Genomic DNA, 20315 nt, shown 5'->3' with positions numbered 1-20315 from the left:
TATTTTGAGCAAACGATCGGATTAAAACGATTATTTCTCTAAGAAATAATGAAGAGAAATTACTCAAGGATGAAGACAAACAATCAGATGGAACCTTGGGGATATAATAATTGATTTGATCAAAGTTAATGCATTGAGAAATATGCATAGACCATCTCATGATATGTACGAATTGACATTTAAAGCTAGAATAAAGCCGGAAAGGGCATAATGCACAAAGTAAAAGGTTATATGTGTTGGTGTGATGTTCGAGGAATTCTAATCTCAATTAAATTCAGGATAACGAGTTATACACTTTCCTTTGATAGAATAAACTTGTATGGACTCAAAGTCACATTCTACTACGCTTGTACTTGTTTTAAGGCTATTAGAGTTGTAGATCCCAGAGAGAGAGCTGAAGGATCAAGATTAAGAGGAATTTCTCAGTTCTAATAATTTTTTTTTAAGCCTAGAATTGGTAAACCAGTTGTAAATATTGAAAGATGAAAGTAGGGATGATTGCGCCGCTCAATGCATACATTTTCATCAAGTGGGTGAATTTTAGACAACCCTAACTCCCTGGGGAGTTAATGGAATGGATCCAAACCGCTCACAGCTCAAACCCACCCAAGAGAGAAAAGGAACAAAACGAAGGAGTGGAACAGCAGCAGCGGCAGCGACATGTCAGCTTTTTTCTTCTTTATAACACGCGAGTTTATGAGCGGGAGCGGAGCGAAGACGCGACTTTAGGCACGCCATTTGGAGCATTTACAAGCAGGTGCTTAGGAGCGTGCGAATGAGCAAAAGCAACAGAGCGGGAGCAAAAAAAGACGTGAATCTTGTGCTTTAATTGAAGGCACAACTTTAGGAGCATTTATGAGTGGGAGCGAAGATGAAACAAATTAAAAGTTCAGAGGTTACGTTATCCAGAAGATTTCTTGAAGAACGAAAAATACCGCCCGAGAACTGCACACTGCTCATGATTAGACAATCCCTAGGAGTAAAGGGAGGGATACATTTGATGGAAAAACTAACTCCCTAAAAATCCCTCACAAGATAAAGGGCAAATAGTCCCATATATCCCAGGTTTTTTAAATTGTCCGCGATCTATCCCAGGTTTTTTTTTCACGCGATCTATCCCCAGTTTCTTAAAAGTTCCGCAATCTATCCCCAATTTTTTAAAAGTTCCGCAATTGATCCCAGGTTTTTTCCGACGCTGACGTGGCGTCCGACGTGGACGGCGAAGTGGGCAGCTGGGCTGACCGTAATAGACGTGGCATCCAAGTCGGACGCCACGTCAGCGTCGGAAAAAACCCAATAAGTCATCATCTTTGATCGGAAATCGTCGGGGAAAAAACCCTTTTCATCTCTCTGGCGATTTCAACGAGCGATCCATTCAAGGGTGAAAGGATCGATCCCGAAGAAGCGTCTCTGCAAAACCGGTATTTGTCTTCCGTGATTTTCCTCTTCTTCTGCGAATTTTTTCTTCTTCCGCGATTTTTCTTCTTCTTCTGCGAAGAGAGAGAGAGATCGCGGACGGAGAGAGAGAGAGTGGGTTTTTTCCCGACGATGATGTGGCGTCCGACTTGGATGCCACGTCTATTACGGTCAGCCCAGTTGCCCACTTGGGCGTCCGCGTCGGACGCCACGTCATCGTCGGGAAAACCTGGGATAGATCACGGAACTTTTAGAAAACCTGTGACAGATCGCGGAATAAAATAAACCTGGGATAGATGGCGGAATTTTTAAAAAACCCGGGATAGATCGCGGACCTTTTTAAAAACCCGGGATATATGGGAATATTTGCCCCAACATAAATGACTAACATTAAAGTTCTAAGTTAGTACCCACAATATTTATGATATCATAAGAAAGAAAGAATATAGTTCAATATCATTATCATTGCGACCTATAAATAGGGCCCAAAAGGGGAGTTGCCCAGGCAGCTTGTTCATCTGTTTTGCCGGTTGATCTGTTGTACAAGGGAGGAAGAAGTCCATGGAAGGAGGAACGTTGCTGGGATCCTCAATCCCGTCCGGCGAGCAGACGGTCTGGGCAGACGCTTCCCACCTCGTTCAGGCCGCCTGCGATGGTATCGTATACTCTTTCCACTCGTGGATCGCTTCTTAATTGTCTTTCTGCTCATAAATCGTGTTCCTTATCACATAATTAGGTCTTTTTTTGGTTATTGAATGTTCTGCTGAGATTTATTTCGTATTCGGCGAATCATTTGGTTTTTGCATTTTAAAATCGCGATTTTTTTCTCGTTTTTCTCGCGCTGACCAAGGCTACGGTGTAAATGTGGTTGCTTTTGGCTTCTACGAGTGAGAGGATGGGGCTGGGCATCTTCGTGTAGCGTTGCAATGCTTTGTTGATGCGTCAGAGTTAGTTTAATTTGTATTAGTGGAAGGATATTCCATGTCATTCCTTTCTTCATACATTGTTGTCATTAGAAGATCAATTGTGTGATTTTATTTTATTTATGCCTTTCAGATCTTCAGGATGGAGAACTTATTTATGGAGAAAACTTCAGTTTGTTTGCTGCCATGTCTGCTTTGGAGGTAATAGGTACTTTCCGGTTGTCATGAAGCTTTGTCTCCTGTGAAATGTCCCTCGTGTTGGTTTGGAGGACAATGAGGAATTTTTTTTTATCATTGTCATTCATCACCAATATCATCATCGCCGTCATCATCCACGGCGAGGATATGGTATATTATATCATCATTGTCATCCTAGCTATGTACAAATGCCGGTGAAAAGGATGAAGACTGGTTATTGTCATTTTGAAATAATCTAGACAGAGAGTCATATTGAGAGGGAAATAAAAGCATTATATAAAATAAATCTATCCCTTAATCATCATCATCATCATCATCATCCTCATCATTTGTCTCCCTCCAGGATGACAATGACAATGAGGATTTGTCATCTTCATCCATGCCTTCACTCAAATGACAACGATAATGACAACTTCGTCACTGCCATTGCCATCCCAGTTAAGACAAATGATAAGGGCGATGATAATTTGTCATCTCCTCTTGTCATTGTCATCAACGACAGCGCACACTACCATTCTGCTCACGAGGTTGTCCTTTCACAGCGAATATTGTCTCCAAGGAAGTTTGGGTTTATCATCTAATTGGAGCATTATTTGGTTTACAAACGCCTTTTTGCAGTTATAATCGAGGAAAATTTTATTTTTTTATATCTTTTAATTGGAGTCTTTTGTTTTAATTTTTCTTAGATTATGGACCCTAAGATGGATTCGGGGATGGAGAAATGTGGCTATCGGTCTGTTGAAGAAGCAATTGAAACTGGAGCTGCTCCTATTCCCCTCAGTCTGGACAGAACACTTGACGTCCAGCGCTGCATTGATGTCATGGATCATCTTATGGCTTGCGAGGTCATATCCGCTTGTTACTGAATTCATGAATCTTATTTTTTCATGGATACTATCTTTTACCCCTTTTTTTAGGCCACGTGGCACAGGGGACATTCATTGGCACAGACTGTTTTTTCATGCATTTATCTGCTGAAGATGGAGAGGACATCATCCCATGCATTGCTACATTCATACTGCCGGGTTTTTAGGGCTACATGTAATATGGTCGTATCTGCTGTTTCTGATGCTCGCACTCATGAGGTAACTATGCAAAAATTTTTTGTCAAATTTGGTTGTAGATGTTTTCCGTTCTGTTGAGATTTCCTGAATTAAAAACTACTTGTCAATTTTGCCAATGTTTTCCGGTCTGTTGACCTAATGTGGCCTTATCCCTCTCCAATGTTGCATCAGCTCTGTACTTAGGGTTATACATTCATTTACACCAAACTATCTCCCCGTCAGATGTTAGTTTTAGACTGCAGGGTTGAATTGTCACTCTATAATATATCAGGGGGTATATGTTGAAGTCTAATAGTCTATTTGCCCATTTGACTTAGATAGAATGTTAATGATATCGAGCTATTCTACTTATCTTCTAGGGTTATATTTCCTGCCCCTGGGTGGTGGCTCCTCCCATTGTCCTGCCTCCTCTCTCTCTCCTAGGATCAGCCAAGAGCTGACAGGTAGTGGTACCATTTCGCAGATACCATTCTTCTTCAAATCTGACATTTACTCATCCAGAGCCTGTCTGCCAATGACTCTTCAACAGAACTAGGTACTTCAATCGATTCAATCCTTGGGAGAAATACCCAGTAATTCTTGCGCAATTGTCCATAGGGGACATAAGTGGAGATCAGATATTATGGCTTCTTATCTCAGTGCCTGGTCCCTTGCACAATGCAAGGGGCCTGTGCAATTCCTCCTCAGTCAGTTGAACCTCCCCATCTGGATCTGATCTTTCTTTTTCAAGCTCTTGTTCGCCTTCATCTTGTAGGACTTCCTGATCTGATATTGCCATCAGGATCAGTGGATGATAGATTCTAATTTCTGTCATCAACCTGATTCAGTATGCTGGGTGGATGCATCCTTACCAACGAATTATCAATAGATTAATCTGCACTGACTTGGGCATCTGCTGTCCCTCTGAGAGCCATCACCATAAAACATTATTCTGATTCATAAAATGTCACTCTGGCGGGAATAAAAAATTTCCTGGTTGAGGGGTGATAACACTTATAAACCTTCTTGGTGGATGAGTAGCCCACGAAAATATATTTAAAAGCCCCGGGATCAAGTTTTCTCCATGTTGGAGACTGTTCAGGAACATATGTTATGCAACCAAACAGGCATGAAAGACCAGTTTTCGGCTTTACCCCAGAAAGGCCTCCAGAGACTCCAGTAGTTTAGATTTCTGGATTAAATACAACTAAACAGATGAGTTCTGGTCAATATGGTCTCTCCCCAATAGCTCTGATACAATTCTGTGCCCTAATAACGTCCAGACACCTTCCTTTCAAAAAAAATAACGTCCATGCACTTGACACAAGATAACCAATTTGCCTTTCTGCCGTGCCATTATTGTGTAAATCCAAACCGAAAGATTCATGGATAGTTCATAGGATCACCTCCTTTCAAAGATATCAATGGGGCCAACTGGAAAAGTATATATTCTGTGCTTGAGAGTTCAAGTTCTTTTATGGCTTTCTGGATTCTGAACAGGTCAGTAATGGTTGATCTTGTGCCATATTGCCTCAAACTCGTAGGCATATTCTATTCATAATAGTACAGTTACCTTGAATCTTCTTCTGGGTTGTATCAATAAGCGTATTTATGTGCCAGTTATTGCTCGGTTTAGGGTAGATGGAATGTATCTGTTTCAACAGTTGCTTCATTGTGATTGTACAGGAAATTGCCACGAGTTGGAACTCCAGTCTTTTCCCAGAAGTCTGCAAGTAATTAGGGTTTGAAAAAACAAGTTCAGAAAGATTACTAGTGAAATTAGGTTTAAATGCCACTTACCCAAAAGGTGTACATAGAAAAGATTCATAAGTCGACCGATTAAGTGAAAGGAAGAAAAATCATATGAGATTTTGTATTGGGCCAGCCGATGTATGGCCCAATACCTGGTAAATAAAAGAGAAATACACCAGTGAAGAGAGAATGCGAGAAAAACTGTCTGTGTTCAACAAGTATACATACACATATTGGGGGTTGCTGATTCATGGAGTCTTAAATCTTGTAATTTTTGTCTTAAAGCTTTTTAATCGACCACATGTTATAAATGGCTCATATGTCCTTTCTAGAAGCTATTGGCATTGGGCAGCTTTTATAAGTGGTCCATGTGACTGTGCTTCTAGTGACTTATACCATGTGGGAATAAGTCACATAAGTCAGCGGGGTCTACATTCCTCTTTTTGTATTTGTTGGTATTCAAACCAGCTTGAACAGAATATAATACAGCTGTTTTGGTTTATTCAAAATCCTAGTCGCCTCAGGAACTTCGTTGTTAGAGAAGGAGGGGCACCAAGGGAGAGGGAGACCAACATTCTTTATTGCAGGGTTCATTGTGCCAAGGAGCCAACCAAAGATAGCGTAACTTTCTTCTAATTCATCTTTATCTTCTTCATCCATGATTCTGCTCCTAACGTCGTGCCTGAATCTGAATTGGCTTCAGTGGGAAGCAGTCCTAGCCTCTGTGCTCGGTCATTCTGCGGGCATTTTGCATTCATGCCCTGACGCGTGAAGGTTCTGAAGTAATGACAGAAAATAGTGGCAGATGATTATGGTAAAGAACTAGTGTCTAGAGGGGTGGGCAGAATAGAAAAGTTAAAGAGCCAAAAGTTCTGCAAGAACACATTCTGAAAGAAACAAAAACAAAGGAACAAGAAGCAGGAGCAAAAGATCAATGAAGAAAAAAGTACAGCCTCAGCATTCCATGCCTCAAATCCAGGGTCAGTTTCTGGCATTAGGTCATTCACCTAGTGCTTTTCCAAGCCCCTAGCCTTGAGTGTCAGCATGATAAACTGGTGTCATCGATAGATATTTTTGCCCTAGAACTTGATCATCTCAGGTGCAGCAGGCAGAGATTGAAGAATCTTCATGGAAACACGGTTTCTCTGCATGGATCTTTCCATCTGAGGGTTTGCACATACTCAAAGTTGCATTGGGCTCCATTTTGGGGGTTTCTGGTGATGCTGGTGATATATTCCCGGTCGGGGGTGTGATCGTTGCTTTGCGTTGTAGTCTCCTCATGGAGACTGACATGACTCTTGGATTCAAGATTACAAGCATTGCATTGTTCAATGCCTTGCCTGTAGCAGGGGAAGTTGACCTAGGAGCACAAGAGAGGGAGAGTCACGACTGGGTCAGGTAGAGGAGGTAATTACTCCAGAGTGAAGAAGAGAGCTCACTACACAATTTCCTGCCCTAACCTCCGTAGAGGTGGGGCTTAAGTAGATGGCCTCGTGGGCTGGCCCCGTGTGTCATGAAGCTAAATTGCAAGGGCACAGTTTGCAATCTAACAGCACACTGGCCTTGATCTTGATCACCAAGTCAAGCAGCAGTCATCCACGCAGCGGAAGTCTTTGAGTATATTAGAATTACAAAGTAGTGGGGTCGACCCCTGAGAGAGAATGCTATGTAGTCTATTGCCAATAGAATTTACAAAGTCAGCCACGCCTGGCTGCGCTCTAGTGCGGCCTAGATAAATGGCCCTTGGCCTTACGTCAGTTGTGGCACAAGAGCACCACGCCCCGCTCCACTCAGTTGTCTCTCCCGACCTGTGGCTGTGAGTGTCGTCTCTGCTGTCAGCCTGCAGCGCCTGCACAACCGTAGTTGACCCCACCATGGCACGCCGCACACTCATGGGACTGCGGCCTAGGATGTACAAGCCTTCTGGGACAAGTCAACATTGTAGTGGGCAAGAAGGCACCGCGCCTCGCCTTGCCAAGGCCCCCTTTGTTGGCCTTGCTGCTGAAATGTTGATTCCACTTCTCCTCTTCTGCAGTGTGCTAGTGTGTATGCGGTTGATCCTGCCTAGCATTCCGCATGCCTGTGGGTCTTCGGCAAAGGATGCACACCGATGCCTCCTCTGGATCTGACACCCTATGTGCAGCATCCAGAGGCTGTGGTACCGCGCACGAGGTCTCCCTACCCATGTTGGCACCACCCCTGGTCAGCCAATGCTTCGCACAAAGACTGGCATTGGCGCTGTGTAAGTCATTGCCTAGGACCAGGACAGGCTTCACCGCCCAATGTTGCACGCAGGGCATGCACGGCGCCTGCGCATGCCCACCGTCAGTCGTGGCATGTCTGCCGTTACTGGTGCAAACCGGCGCTCCCGTAGACTCGTCGCACATGCAGCGCAATGTTGGTCAGCACCATCGCCAAAAGCGAGCGTAGCATTGCCGCTCTTGCAGACTGGTAGCAAGACATCCCGTCTGTGTGGGACGCCACCAGAAGCGCACCTTGGTGGTGCCTTGCCGCCGTGCACAGTGCCACTGAAGGCGCGCTCCGGCAGGCACCCCGGGCCTCTGCGCTGCAGTCACACCACTGATGTTGGGCACATGGCCGCCGCTGTGGAAACCCAAACAGATTGGGGACCTCACACTGTGCTTCTGGGTTGGGCTGCTGTTGGGCCTACTTCCTTACATAGACCCGCTGACGTATCATATGAACTTGCCATGAGTCTTCTGGGATTTCCTCTTCCCTGTGGCTGCTAGAGAACAATGCTGGGTGAGGCTGACTCAGGTAAGGAGATCAACAGCGAATTCGAAGCTTCTACGTCAGTACAAACAGCTTTGATTATATGTCAAGCTCCACATATGCCGACCTGCCCAACCTCTTGCAAACATGTCAGGGGATAACGAAGAAGCTCTCCATCATGATGAGTTACTGGTTGAAATACCAGTTATAACTTCAGCAAACACACTATGAAATAACTCATAAGCGGGCCCACCTACTTAAGTGGCATTAAAACAGGACTATGGCGTGTTTGCTGGGAGGTCTCTGAAAATCAATCTTCCTTGAAGCTCTAAGACAGTTCCACCGTGGATATGGAGAGAGGGATAAACACAGAATTTCCAGAAGGATAGTTTCTCGTTGATGGAGATATGGTTCTTAGTGCAACTACAGACCCAGAATTAGCTCAAACAGTCCAATACTGAATATCAAAGGAAACCTACTAACGTGCAGTATAGAGAAGGAACAAGTAAAAAGACATATGCCTTGTTATGTTAGGTCCTGATATCTATGAGTTAATATATCAGAAGTTTTCCTGTATTCTTTCAAAAAAATCAGAATTTTTTCCTGTGAATGTTTTGAATGTTACTTCCTTAGAAGAAATGTTCCGTTGAATGTTTTAATTTTTTTCCCAACTTATTGCAGGAAGAAGACCTTTTTGCTCTGTCCTATGGTTTACCGTTGAAAGAGCAGGGTGATGAAAAATGCTTATCCATTCTAAATTCTGTGGAGGAAACTCTTTCCCGTCAGTTGCGTGCCTGTAGAGCTCCATCTTCTAAGAAAAAGTTTTCTGAAGGTATTTCTAATCTTGGGATCATCTTTTTGTTCAATTTTACTATTTTATGTCTACTACTGATTGAACTTAAGCTTTTAAACCATTTAATACATCTCATTTTAACGAAACCTTACTGAAATGGGTGCTTTCTGAACTGTAATTTAGGGGTTGCATCTGTCAAAAATCAGCTGGGTTCATTATTTCGCTTTCTTCATCAGAAGTGTATTTAATTATGTTCTGGATAGTTTGCCTATTTAATACAGACTCACCCTAGTGAACATATTCTTGAATGGCAGAGGTTCTTTTCCACTCTACCTCTATCTCATCTTCACTTTCTTAAAATCTTGAAAGCTCCTTGCATCCTCACATGAACAAAAATGTGGATGAATTGGATGATTATTTGTTGTATGCTTAGACATTTTGTTCCCAGTTCTGATACTCATTGAAAGACATATAAGCACCAACCAAATCAAAAGATTATTATTTGTAGAAAGTGATACAACCAAATAAAATTCAATTGTCAGTAAATAATAGATCCAGAGAAGTGTATTTCAGTTTTTTAGTTCAATTCTAAGTTGCATTTGGAAGAATGGTTTAATAAAGCCATTGTTATACAATACATTTTTTTCCAAAATGGTGCCTGGCAATTGATAGAGACCTTGGCTTTTGGAGTCCCACGTTCTGCCAAACTGAACTAAGAGCACTTTCATATGACAAAGACAAGACTGTATGGAAAAGAATTTGTACCCATGCATATAGTCTCATAAAATGCAAGATTATGCCCAATTATGATCGATCTCGATTAATCCCTCATGACTGCCCATAGGATAAATAACTGGTAGGGATGAAAGGATTTGAACCTGTGACATTTTTACACAAATCAAATGCACTACGAAGCAGCACTACATCCCCTTTGTACAGTGTCATTGTAGAGATTCCCTTTCTTGTTTTCCTCATCGTTATTTCTTCCATCGAAGAAGATTGCCATTTTTGCCGAATATACTGTAAGCTATAGTATATTCAAGGAATGGATTTTTTCATGGAAAGAGAGAGAACAGGAACCGATGAATGAGGATTAAATGGTTGGCGAAGAATTTATTAAGAAAACTGAGGTGTGGTGGCAGCTGATTGCACATGTATCTTCTCGAGAGGATCTCATGTTCTGAATTGGCTCTTCCTCTACATCTCCTGCTTCCTCCTTCACAAATAAGCCATTTATTTACCACTTACTGTCTGTCCTCCTTAGAGGAGGCTACAGATACTTTAAGGGAAAGGACCCAAATAATGAAATAGCAAATGCCCTCTGGCTCTTGCACTACATCTCCTGCTTCCTTCCTCCTTGATGATTTTGCCATTTATCTACAACTTATTGTCTGTCCTCCTTAGGGAAGGCTACAGATACGTTAATAGAAACTACCCAAATAATAAAAGAGCAAATGTCTTACCGGGCAAAAACACCCTAACAGTGGTTTAGAATCATGTCAAAACACCTCCCCTTTAATCCTTTCAAAAAAATGTACAACCCCCTGTAAATACTAGCTAGCTCTCAAGGTGGGAGTTGCAATTTTTATTTGTGTAGGCTTGGCAGACCCAAGCAGGGTGGTGGGCCATGGTTGGACCTGCATGAGTCAAGGATCGGCTGCAGCTGAAGCCAGGGTTCTGCCATGGCTGTCACTTGGCTAGGTTAGCAACCTGTGCCTGTTGCTGTGTAGCATGTCAGCCTTGACTCTTGGTCAGGACCAAATAACGTGTTTTGAATCAGAGCAACATGGGAGAAGTGGGACGACAAATTTATGCCAGAGAAGTGGGAGGATGATAAAACCCCAACTTCCCGTCGAGAGAAAGAGAAGACAATCCAAGAGTTAAGCAACAAAGGGGGTTTTCTTAGTTTCCCGAAGGTACAGAACACGGGGGGGGGGGGGGGAGGAGAAAGGGTTCCAGTGGGGCGAGACAGGGGACGCCTTGGCTCGGGGACGCCCTTCCTTGTGGCGCGACCGTCGTACGCTAGGTAACCTGGTGGGAGTAGGAAGGTCAGAGGCTCGGGTAAGAAGACAGTTGGGTCGAGGAAAGGGGTAGGGTGAAGGAGATGTGAGGGAGTGAGAGAGAGCAGGGAAGAGACAATACCAGTTCGTCGATAGCCTCTTCTGTCTCCATCCCTCCCCTTAAAAGGGACGCCCCTTCCGTTAATTCAGCCCTAATGGGCGCAGATGCGGGTTGCGAGCCCGCCGGAGGCCCACGGAACTTCCTTTTGTAGACTTGGAGTGGAGTCCTAACAGAGGACATGCTCAGCCCATACACAAGGATATTCAACATATTTTGTCTCCTTGGACCTGATTTGGGTTAGTTGCCAAATGTCATGCGTGTGCATTCATGCACTTGGAGCACACCCCATGGCGTAGTATTCAACACGATTCTGTCCTTCATCCTCGCTCTCAGATGAAGTCCTGCGGGGTTTCTAGATCAAACCTGCTCTTATTCCGTGAAAAACTTCCTCAAATAATCTCTATGCCATAACATCAGCGGCCATAGTTTAGGGTTTCCCTCATAAAGAAAGCACACATGACTCCATTTATAGTCTGTTTATATACAGGTTACAAGGTGATGGGCTTAACCCATCTCTGATCCTGAAGTGGATCCAACTTTAGAATCCAAGAACCCAATAGATCTACTTGAAGTCGCATCTAAACTAAGAAACAAAACAGATTAAAGACCCCTAATTTCTGTTGCAAATTTGTGACAAGAATACAGAAATAAATTTTGCTAAAAAACCCTTTTTCTATAGCCATTATCTGAATGGAGGATTTGGTTTTTTCTCCTCCATCTGAATGAGATTTTGATAGGATCTTGCAATGGCTAAGAATGGTCTGTGCAAAGAAATTTGTTGACAATCTTGCACATTTTTTTTCTTCAAAAAAATAATCTTTTGCATTTTTTCACTAATGGGTAAGAACAGTTATATGCATTTTTTGGGTTGTACTATGCCTTTTCAGGTTGTTTAGGGTTTTTGTGAAAAGTATGATGTCAGCTTCCAAACATTGGTGACTTCAATTCATGCAGATGTTGATTCCTTACAGCCTATCGTGGAACTGGAAGAGGGATTCTGCAAAGCATTGCTATGTCGTTTACGCTTCCGTAAGGTCTTGGCCTAATAACCTGTTTCCTGTCATACAGAAATAGTCTATTATTAACCTTTTAAGTTGTTCTTCTTGGATGTAAGAAACATTCATGGAGCTTGCAATAATACTTGGTTGATTTTCTCCAGCACTTCTACCATGTCCTTACGTGCATGAGGAAATCTCAAGGAAGAGGATTGGAATTGGCCCGCAAGCACATCGCAGCTTGTCTTTCAGAGTTGTCCCTCATTCTCTCTTCAGTGGATTTCCTTAGACTTAGTGCAAAACGATTTCAGCAAGATGAACCAAACTGCTTGACTACGGCCTCTGGATATAAGCCTATTGGGTTTGCAGCTAATTTGAACTCCAAATTGATGGCACCGGCTCCTCCACGTTCAATCAAGCTGCTCAGCTGGAATGAGGTAAGCAAGAAGAAGAATATTGTTTGGATCGCTTTTCATTTTCACCTCTGATATTTGTAAATTCTCGCAGACTATCAGTTATTTCGAAAAACTTTTGCATGACCTGGATACAATCTGTTCATGTCCGATGGAACTTTCTTTAGAAGGAATTCTTCATTTTGTGGTCCAATTTCAGAAATGTCAACCAGACTTAGTTTCCAGATCCCTCCTGCAGGTCTGTATGCTACACTTGGTCATATTTATTATCCTTTTTCATTGTAGTTTTGCAATCTTCCTCAAACAATAATTATTTAAGTTCTTTCCCATGTTTTATATATCCCGCCTTTTCCTCTTAAGGATTGGGCCGCCTGCTCAAATCGAAATTTTACAGCATTATAGTTGTCAGAACACAGAACTGACTGGGAAGATTTGGTTCCCTGCAGTGGCCCAGTCCCTAAGTTGGAAAGGACGGAAAGGCATATTTGCATTAGGTGGGGGGAAGTTTAAACACCAGTCCCCATTACAGAGGGCCGGAGCCCAATCACTTACATGCTATATTTACCACGTGGGAAATAGGCCACCTACTGGTTGGGTGACATTGACACCCACTTGAAAGAAAGGTGGGCCACTTATAATTCATGGCCCGTTCGTACAAATGAACGGAATGAAAAAATTAAAAAAAAGGATGGGTGTTACAATCCACTAGGCCCACTAGGGCCATTACCGTCTTTCTGCATTCCCTTGATATTTCCATTTTAATATGTAGCCCTCCTCGTTGGAGGGTAGGACATGAGTTGTTAGTTGAGTTTCCCTTCCAGTAGTCTCTCCTCTCTCTCGACGATGTCCACTCCATCAAGCCCCTTTCCTCCGGCGACGTCCACTCTGCCGCTTCCTCATTGCTCTCCATCCTTTCGGCATTGTCCACCCTGCCAGGGTTAGCCCGTTCCCGATACGAACCCAGATTGGGTCGTATCAATGGGCCACTGATAATACATGGCCCACTTACACATGAAAGAGAAAGAGAAGGGAGTGTGACAAACAATCTAAATCCCCTCTACTTTTTATACTTTTACCTGAATGTGTTTGAAATCATTGATGAATTCTTTCGATTACAAAGCATCTGATATGGCTGTATCCCACTGTCATCAATCTCTGGAATGTAAGCTCAATCTACAGGCATTAAAATGCACTTCCACTTTTTTCCTCAGTGGGCGGCTGTTTAAGTACAGCTTGAGTGCTTGGGGAGGCTTAGGCCCTCACCTGATATCTTTCGTATCTACTTTTTTTTTTTTTGAAAACATATGAGGCGGTCACCTGAACAAATCGGTAACCACTTGACAAGTACATGGTTCGAGCCCTAGGACGTATTACATGTATACATTTTCCTCTTCCCTCATCCCCGTCACAAGGAAAACCATGATGCTATGAGACCTTCTATCTCATGGGCGAGGCCGTCTGTAGAGGCCTTCCCCCCTCTGAAGATCACCTCATTTCTGTTTAGCCAGATTCCCCACTGTCAATGCTCGGCCCCCCACTTCTCTATGTCTGGGACCGGTCCTCTGCATGGACTCCCAAAAGGCCTCCTCTGATGACGTGTTTTCCGCCAACTGTGCTTGGGTGGCCCAAACTGTGCGTGCGAAAGGGCATCCAAAAAAAAATGATTACAATCTTTGTCATCTCTCGTGCACAACACGCATACCGTCGGGGCATCTGGATACATCCTCTTGAGAAAGACGCGGGTCATCAGTCTCTTTCGGAGCAAGAGCCCCCCAAAAATCTTGGCCTTAAGCAGAACCTTAAGATGCCAGATGGCTTTTGGATCATATTTTTGTCTTCCTCATTGCCCTGTCGGATCCATGCATAGGCTTTCCCCACTGAGAAAGGAGATCTTGTCCAATCCCAACCATCTAATTCCCCCGGGTTAGGGCGGATCTGATTTAGAGCTTGTTTCAAGCCCAAGAAATCAGTTAGTCGTTGGTCTGACAAGGCACCTTCAACCCTCGGATTCTAAGTACTGTCCCAGCATTCACCTATTGTAGCCTCGGGGCATTGCGCGAGTGCAAATAGCCAAGGGAATGCTTCTCGCAAGGGGCCGCGTGATGACCAGGGGTCTGTCCAGAATTTAAAGAGAGAGCCATCGCCTATTCAGACAGAGTAGAACTCCCGGACCTTGGGGAAGATTTGTCTGAGGCCTTGCCAACATGCTGATGCCCCTTTGATTGGGGCTATTTTCTTATCCCAGTTCAATCCCCAACCATACTTGTTTCTCAAGATCCGTATGGTGAGGTCATCGCTTGGTTGCATGATCCTATCACCCACTTTGCTAATTTTTTTTTTTGAACAAATAAAGAAGATCACCCAGCTTGGTGAACCTCCGTACACGTGAACAGGGGAGATAACTAGGCCAATACAATGGCCCATCGTGCCCCTCATACCCTCCACCTCAACCAGGACCAAACCAACAAAACACAAGCCTCTCCACTTCACTTATAGCCCTATCCACCGACATTGCCTTCCCCTTGAATAAGACCTCTTTGCGTTGGGACCATATTGCCCATAGCACCGCGAATTGCAGCCCGCGCTCCTTCTCAAACCCATGTTGAATAATGCTGTATTCATGCTGCACCGCGGATCCTAGTCACCCACTTTGCTAATAATGCTGTATTCATGCTTTGGATATGCAATACTCCTAGTCTGCCATGTTTGGTGGGCCTGCATACGGTGTCCCATGCAACCAGTGCAAGTCCTCGACTCTGATCGGTACCATTGCCTTTCTAGAGGAAGCGTCTCATCAAGCCTTCGAGTCTCTGGCCGATTCCAGTAAGCATCTTGAATACAGAGAGATAGAATATAAGGATTGCTGACAGGACTGCCCTCAATAGCACCAACCTACCTCCTGTGGACAACACTTTGGCTTGCCATCCTTCCAGCCGCCTCTCGACCTTCTCTATCATCAACAACCAATCCGCCCTCGTTGTCCACCCCTAGTTAACGGCAGACCCAGATATCTCATAGGGAGGCTAGTGGAACAGGAGAGAGCTGCGACCCAGATATTCCGGGTTCGAGCCGAGGAAGCCAGTGGAACAGGAGAGAGCTGCGCGCAGGCAGGCTTCGCTCGCGGGAGGGCTTTCTCGGAGCTCCAGAAGTTTAAAGATCAACTCAAGATTGGCTCACCCAATCCTCTGTTATGATTCACTGCGATGGGAAGGGCGATGGAAGGGCACAGGGGGGGGGGGCGGCTCCGGCGCCGGGGCGGTCGCGGAGCTCTTCTCAATCGATGTTGTTAGTTAAGTGCTTATCCTCCTCTTGGGCCCTATTCTATAAGCCCTTTAGGAGCTCTTATTTCCTCTCTCTCATAGGGTATAAATACCCTAATGTAAGCCACTTACTTCCTTATGTCAATCTATTCTCTCATTTCTCAACCTCCATCGACCCTTCTTCTCCTCCAAACTCTCTAGGGTTTGTCATGGTATCAGAGCTCTAGGGCTCCTGATCTTCCCTCTCCTCTCTAGGGTTTGACATCACCCTTTAGGGTTTGAGATCCCTTGATCTCACCCTCCCTCCCTCCTCACAGCCAGCCGCACAGCAGCAAGCCGCGCAGCAGCAAGCTGCCGCGCGACCAGCCCGTCGCACAGCAGCAAGCCGCCGCGCCGCCCGCGTAGCAGCCAGCACAGCCGCGCGCAGCAGCAAGCGCGCGACCAGCCGCGCGACAGCCAGCCGCCGCGCGACCAGCCAGCAGCGCCAGCAGCGCAGCAGCCAGCCGCGCGACCCGCCAGCCGCACAGCCGCAAGCCGCAGCAGCAAGCCGCCGCGCAGCCCGCTCCGCAGCCAGCACAGCCGCGCAGCAGCCAGCCGCCGCAGCCAGCCGCCGCGCGACCAGCCAGCAGCGCAGCAGCCAGCCGCCGCACAGCCAGCCGCGCAGCCCGCAGCGCAGTCAGCCGCCCAGCCAGCCACACAGCCAGCCGTGTAGCCAGCCGCATAGCCAGCCGCACAGCCAGCCGCACAGCCAGCCGCGCAGCCAGCTGCACCGCCAGCCGCGCAGCCAGCCGCACAGCCAGCCGCGCAGCCAGCCGCGCAGTCAGCCGCGCAGCCAGCCGCGCAGTCAGCCGCACAGAGACCGACATAGAGACCATGCCTTACACAGAGACCGACTTTGCGGAGAAGCCGCTCTCCTACAAGATCACTCATCCGTTGCCTCTGGTCCCGGAATCAACTCTTCTCCGCGGCCCGAATCTTCTGCAGTGGTCTCGCTTCATCGAGACCACCCTCAAATCCCGTCAACTGTACAAGCACTGCACCGAGCATCCCTTGACCGCCGATCACCATCACTATGCGGCTTGGGACGCCGAGGAGCAGTTCATCCTTGGGTGGCTGTCCACGTTCACATTGGCCCCCGATTTCCGCGACCGCTTTCCCCATCAGAAAACGGTCAAAGGGTTTTGGGACCAAGCCACGAAATTTTGCGGGCGGGAGAATGATTGGTGGCGCATCTACGCCCTCGCTGCTCAAGCTTCCAACCTGAAACAGGGCTCTCTGTCGATCTCCGATTATGCTCTCGCACACAAGAAGGCGTGGGATGAAGTGGACCACTACCTGCCAACGGACGACCCCAAGTGCAAGACCTATCAGAACATGCTTATCCTGCGCATCATGGGGTTTCTCAACGGCCTAAACCGGGAATATGAGGCCATTCGTCGTCGGGCCCTGCACAACAAAGATGGCCCTCCGGATCTCGAGACGTTGGTTCAGGAGCTCCAGGAGGAAGAGAGTCATCTCCTTCTCCATGGGACTCCCACCTCCGACCCGGCTGAGTCCTCTGCGCTTCTGGCAGCACCTGCTGCCGCTGCTGGGCAGTCCTCGGCCCTCTTACCGACTCCGCAGCCGCTGCCCGCCCTGCAAAAACACCCGTCCTGCACCTATTGCGGGAAGCCGGGCCACTGGAAAAACAAGTGCACTAAACGTCTCAACGACTGGCGAAAGAAGAAAGAGGCGGACAGCAAGGCCATGTTGGCCCAATCTGAATCTTCCCCGGCCCCGAGCACGTCTACCACGGCTCTGGACAGCATCCAAGCCGAGCTTGCCCGGCTCCGTGATCAGGTGGCAGCCATGCAGCCTTCTTCGACCGCCTACTTCGGCACATTTGGTGCGTCTCCCTCCCCTGCCGACACTTGGTATTGCGGCCATACGGCGTCTCACTCGCCGGTCGTATCGGACACGACTTGGGTGCTTGACTCGGGGGCCACTGAGCACATGACCCCCCTCAACACTCGGTTCGTCTCCTACGTCCGGCATAGTGGTGCACGTACTGTTCTCACGGCCGGGGGTGGACGACTACGCGTGGCTGGAATCGGGGCAGTCTATGTGGACGGCCTTGGTGTGGTCCGCAACGTCCTCCACGTTCCCGACCTGCGGGCTGTACTTCTGTCACCACAACGCCTTGTTGATGCCGTCCAGTGCTCATTTCATCTCCAACCTGACGGCATGTTTCTGTCTGACAAGGTCGGCCGGACTACACGGATTAGGCGGGAGAACGGGCTGCTGTTGCTGGATGATGGGGGACGGTCGCAGTGCTTCGCGGTGCACCGGACACTTCGGACGGGGGCCGAGCAGCGGTGGGGCCGACTCCTGATGACGCACCAGCGGCTGGGCCACCCGCCTTTTGCGACTCTTCACCGTCTTTCCCCTGAATTATGTTCTGGCTTGGACCTTAAGACCTTGGTGTGTGACGCTTGTCAGTTGGCGAAGCATCGCCGTTCTTCCTTCACTCCGTCCTCGGCTCACACATCTGTCCCGCTGTTCCGGGTGCATAGCGACGTGTGGGGACCTGCCCCGAAACCTAGCTTGAAAGGTCATCGGTACTTCCTTCTACTTGTGGACGAGGCAACTCGCTATACGTGGGTCTACCTCCTCACCGCGAAGTCGGAAGTTGCGCAGAATGTCCGTCATTTTTGTGCGATGGTGGCGACGCAGTTTGGTCGGGGTATCCAGCGGTTTCGCCGGATAATGCCCGCGACTTCTTCAACAACGACCTCGACGCCTTCTTCGCCGACCGGGGGACCCTCCACGAATCTTCATGCCCTGCCACCCCGGAGCAGAAAGGACTAGCCGAACGTCGCATCGGCTATGTCACCTCGACGGCCCGACGCCCTTATCGACGCCAAGGCCCGTGGCGTATTGGGGTGATGCCGCCCTGACGAGCACCCATCTCGCCAATCGCATTCCCACCCAGCTGTTGGCGTTTCTACCCCTGACCGGATGAGCGCGGCTTCCCGACACGTGCCTGCGGACGGGTCTCTTGCCATGGATATTCGGCTGCACGGCATATGTCCACGACACGCCTCCGGCCCGGACAAAGCTTGACGCTCGCGCTGTTCGGTGCGTCTTCGTTGGGTCCTCCTCTCTTCAGAAGGGGTATCGGTGCTACCATCCCCCGCCCCGGCGCTACTTCATCTCGGCAAATGTCACCTTTGCCGCGCATGAACCCTATTTTGGGGACCACTCTTCCTCATCCCGCCTCCCGTTGGATGCGGCCCTCGGCTCCCACTTGGGGCCCGTTCCTTTCTTGGAGCCCACCGCTCCCGCATCTTCTTCCTCATTCCATGATCCTCTCCCTTTGATTCTTCTCCGTCGGTGACCCCGAGGGCCTTTGGACGTGCTGTCCTCCCCATCTTTGCTTCCTGCCATCCGGCATGCTCCTCCTCTTCCTCCTTCCTCCGATCAGTCCCCTCTCGAGTCATCCTCCTCGCCCCGCTGCGCCTCCTCCCTTGATGACCCTTTCCTTCCCTCCCATGACGCGTCTTCTTCCCCTGCTCCGTTATCTGATTCTCCCGTGGAGGTTTCGCCCTCCTCCAGAGGACTCCTCCCCACTGCTTCCGCTCATCTTCCATTGGCCGAGCCATCCTCAACCTCTCTCGACGATGACGACCAGTTGGGATGGCCCATTGCCCTCCGGAAAGGGGTTCGTCAGTGCGCTCAGACGCCCCGTTATCCTCTTTCGCATTTTCTTTTCTTCGACCGGCTGAGTACTCGGTACCGGCTGGTTCTTGCTCGCAGCGAGGCGGGTCCCATCCTCGCCGCTAGCCGATGCTATCGCTTCTCCTCATTGGAAAGCGGCGATGGACGAGGAGATGCAGTCCCTACTCCGAAACCGCACTTGGAACATCGTCCCCCTCCCTCTTGGCAAGCGGGCGGTGGATTGCAAGTGGGTCCACACCAAGAAGCATCATGCGGATGGCACCCTTGAGCGCTACAAGTCTCGACTTGTGGCTCGCGGGTTCACCCAATCTTACGGAGTGGACTACTTCGAGACGTTCTCCCCTGTGGCTAAGATGGAGACGGTTCGCCTCCTCCTGGCCCTCGCGGCTCACTTCCGGTGGGCTATTCGACAGTTCGACGTCAAGAACGCCTTCTTGCATGGCGACTTGACGGAGGAGGTGTACATGCAGCAGCCCCCGGGTTACTCTCTCGGCCCCCCTGGCCTCGTCTGCCGACTGCGGAAGTCCCTTTATGGACTAAAGCAGTCTCCGCGCATGTGGTTCGGCCGGTTCTCCGCTGTTCTGAAAGCCGAAGGGTACACTCAGAGCAACGGAGATGCCACTTTGTTCTTCCGCCACCGTCCGACCGGGATCTCCATCCTTGCTGTGTATGTCGACGACATCCTCATCACGGGATCAGATGCTGCTGAAGCTGTTCGTCTTAGCACCGCCCTGGCCAAGGAATTTGAGATCAAGGCCCTTGGCCTTCTCCGATATTTCCTCGGCCTTGAGGTGGCGTACTCCTCACGGGGCCTCTTTGTTTCACAGCAGAAGTACGCCGTCGACTTGCTGACTTTGACAGGGATGACCGGGTGTGCGCCCGTGAGCACTCCTATCGACCCCAACATCAAGTTGGGCAAGGGCGAGGACTCTCCTTTGACGAATGCTCACC

At 47.8% G+C, this 20315-nt stretch overlaps 1 protein-coding gene across 2 annotated transcripts in view; it reads left to right on the top strand.

Annotated features, from left to right (window-relative positions):
• Positions 1-1911: 1911 nt before the first annotated feature.
• Positions 1912-20315, top strand: part of MAK10 (MAK10 homolog) — a 32170-nt gene continuing 13766 nt past the window's right edge. The window contains exons 1-8 of one of the 2 annotated variants that reach the window (XM_078581502.1): positions 1912-2071; positions 2473-2540; positions 3224-3382; positions 3455-3622; positions 8747-8897; positions 11934-12013; positions 12139-12411; positions 12482-12625. In XM_078581502.1, coding sequence (XP_078437628.1) covers positions 1978-2071; positions 2473-2540; positions 3224-3382; positions 3455-3622; positions 8747-8897; positions 11934-12013; positions 12139-12411; positions 12482-12625 — 1137 coding nt within the window. In that variant the 5' untranslated portion in view covers positions 1912-1977. Of the gene's footprint in view, positions 2072-2472; positions 2548-3223; positions 3383-3454; positions 3623-8746; positions 8898-11933; positions 12014-12138; positions 12412-12481; positions 12626-20315 lie in introns of both variants that reach the window. The other variant, XM_078581503.1, reaches the window with a different exon arrangement.

This window comes from Wolffia australiana, chromosome 10 (assembly GCF_029677425.1).
Source record: "Wolffia australiana isolate 7733 chromosome 10, ASM2967742v1".
Classification (NCBI taxonomy): domain Eukaryota; kingdom Viridiplantae; phylum Streptophyta; class Magnoliopsida; order Alismatales; family Araceae; genus Wolffia; species Wolffia australiana.
This window is presented reverse-complemented; position numbering and strand designations above follow the sequence as displayed.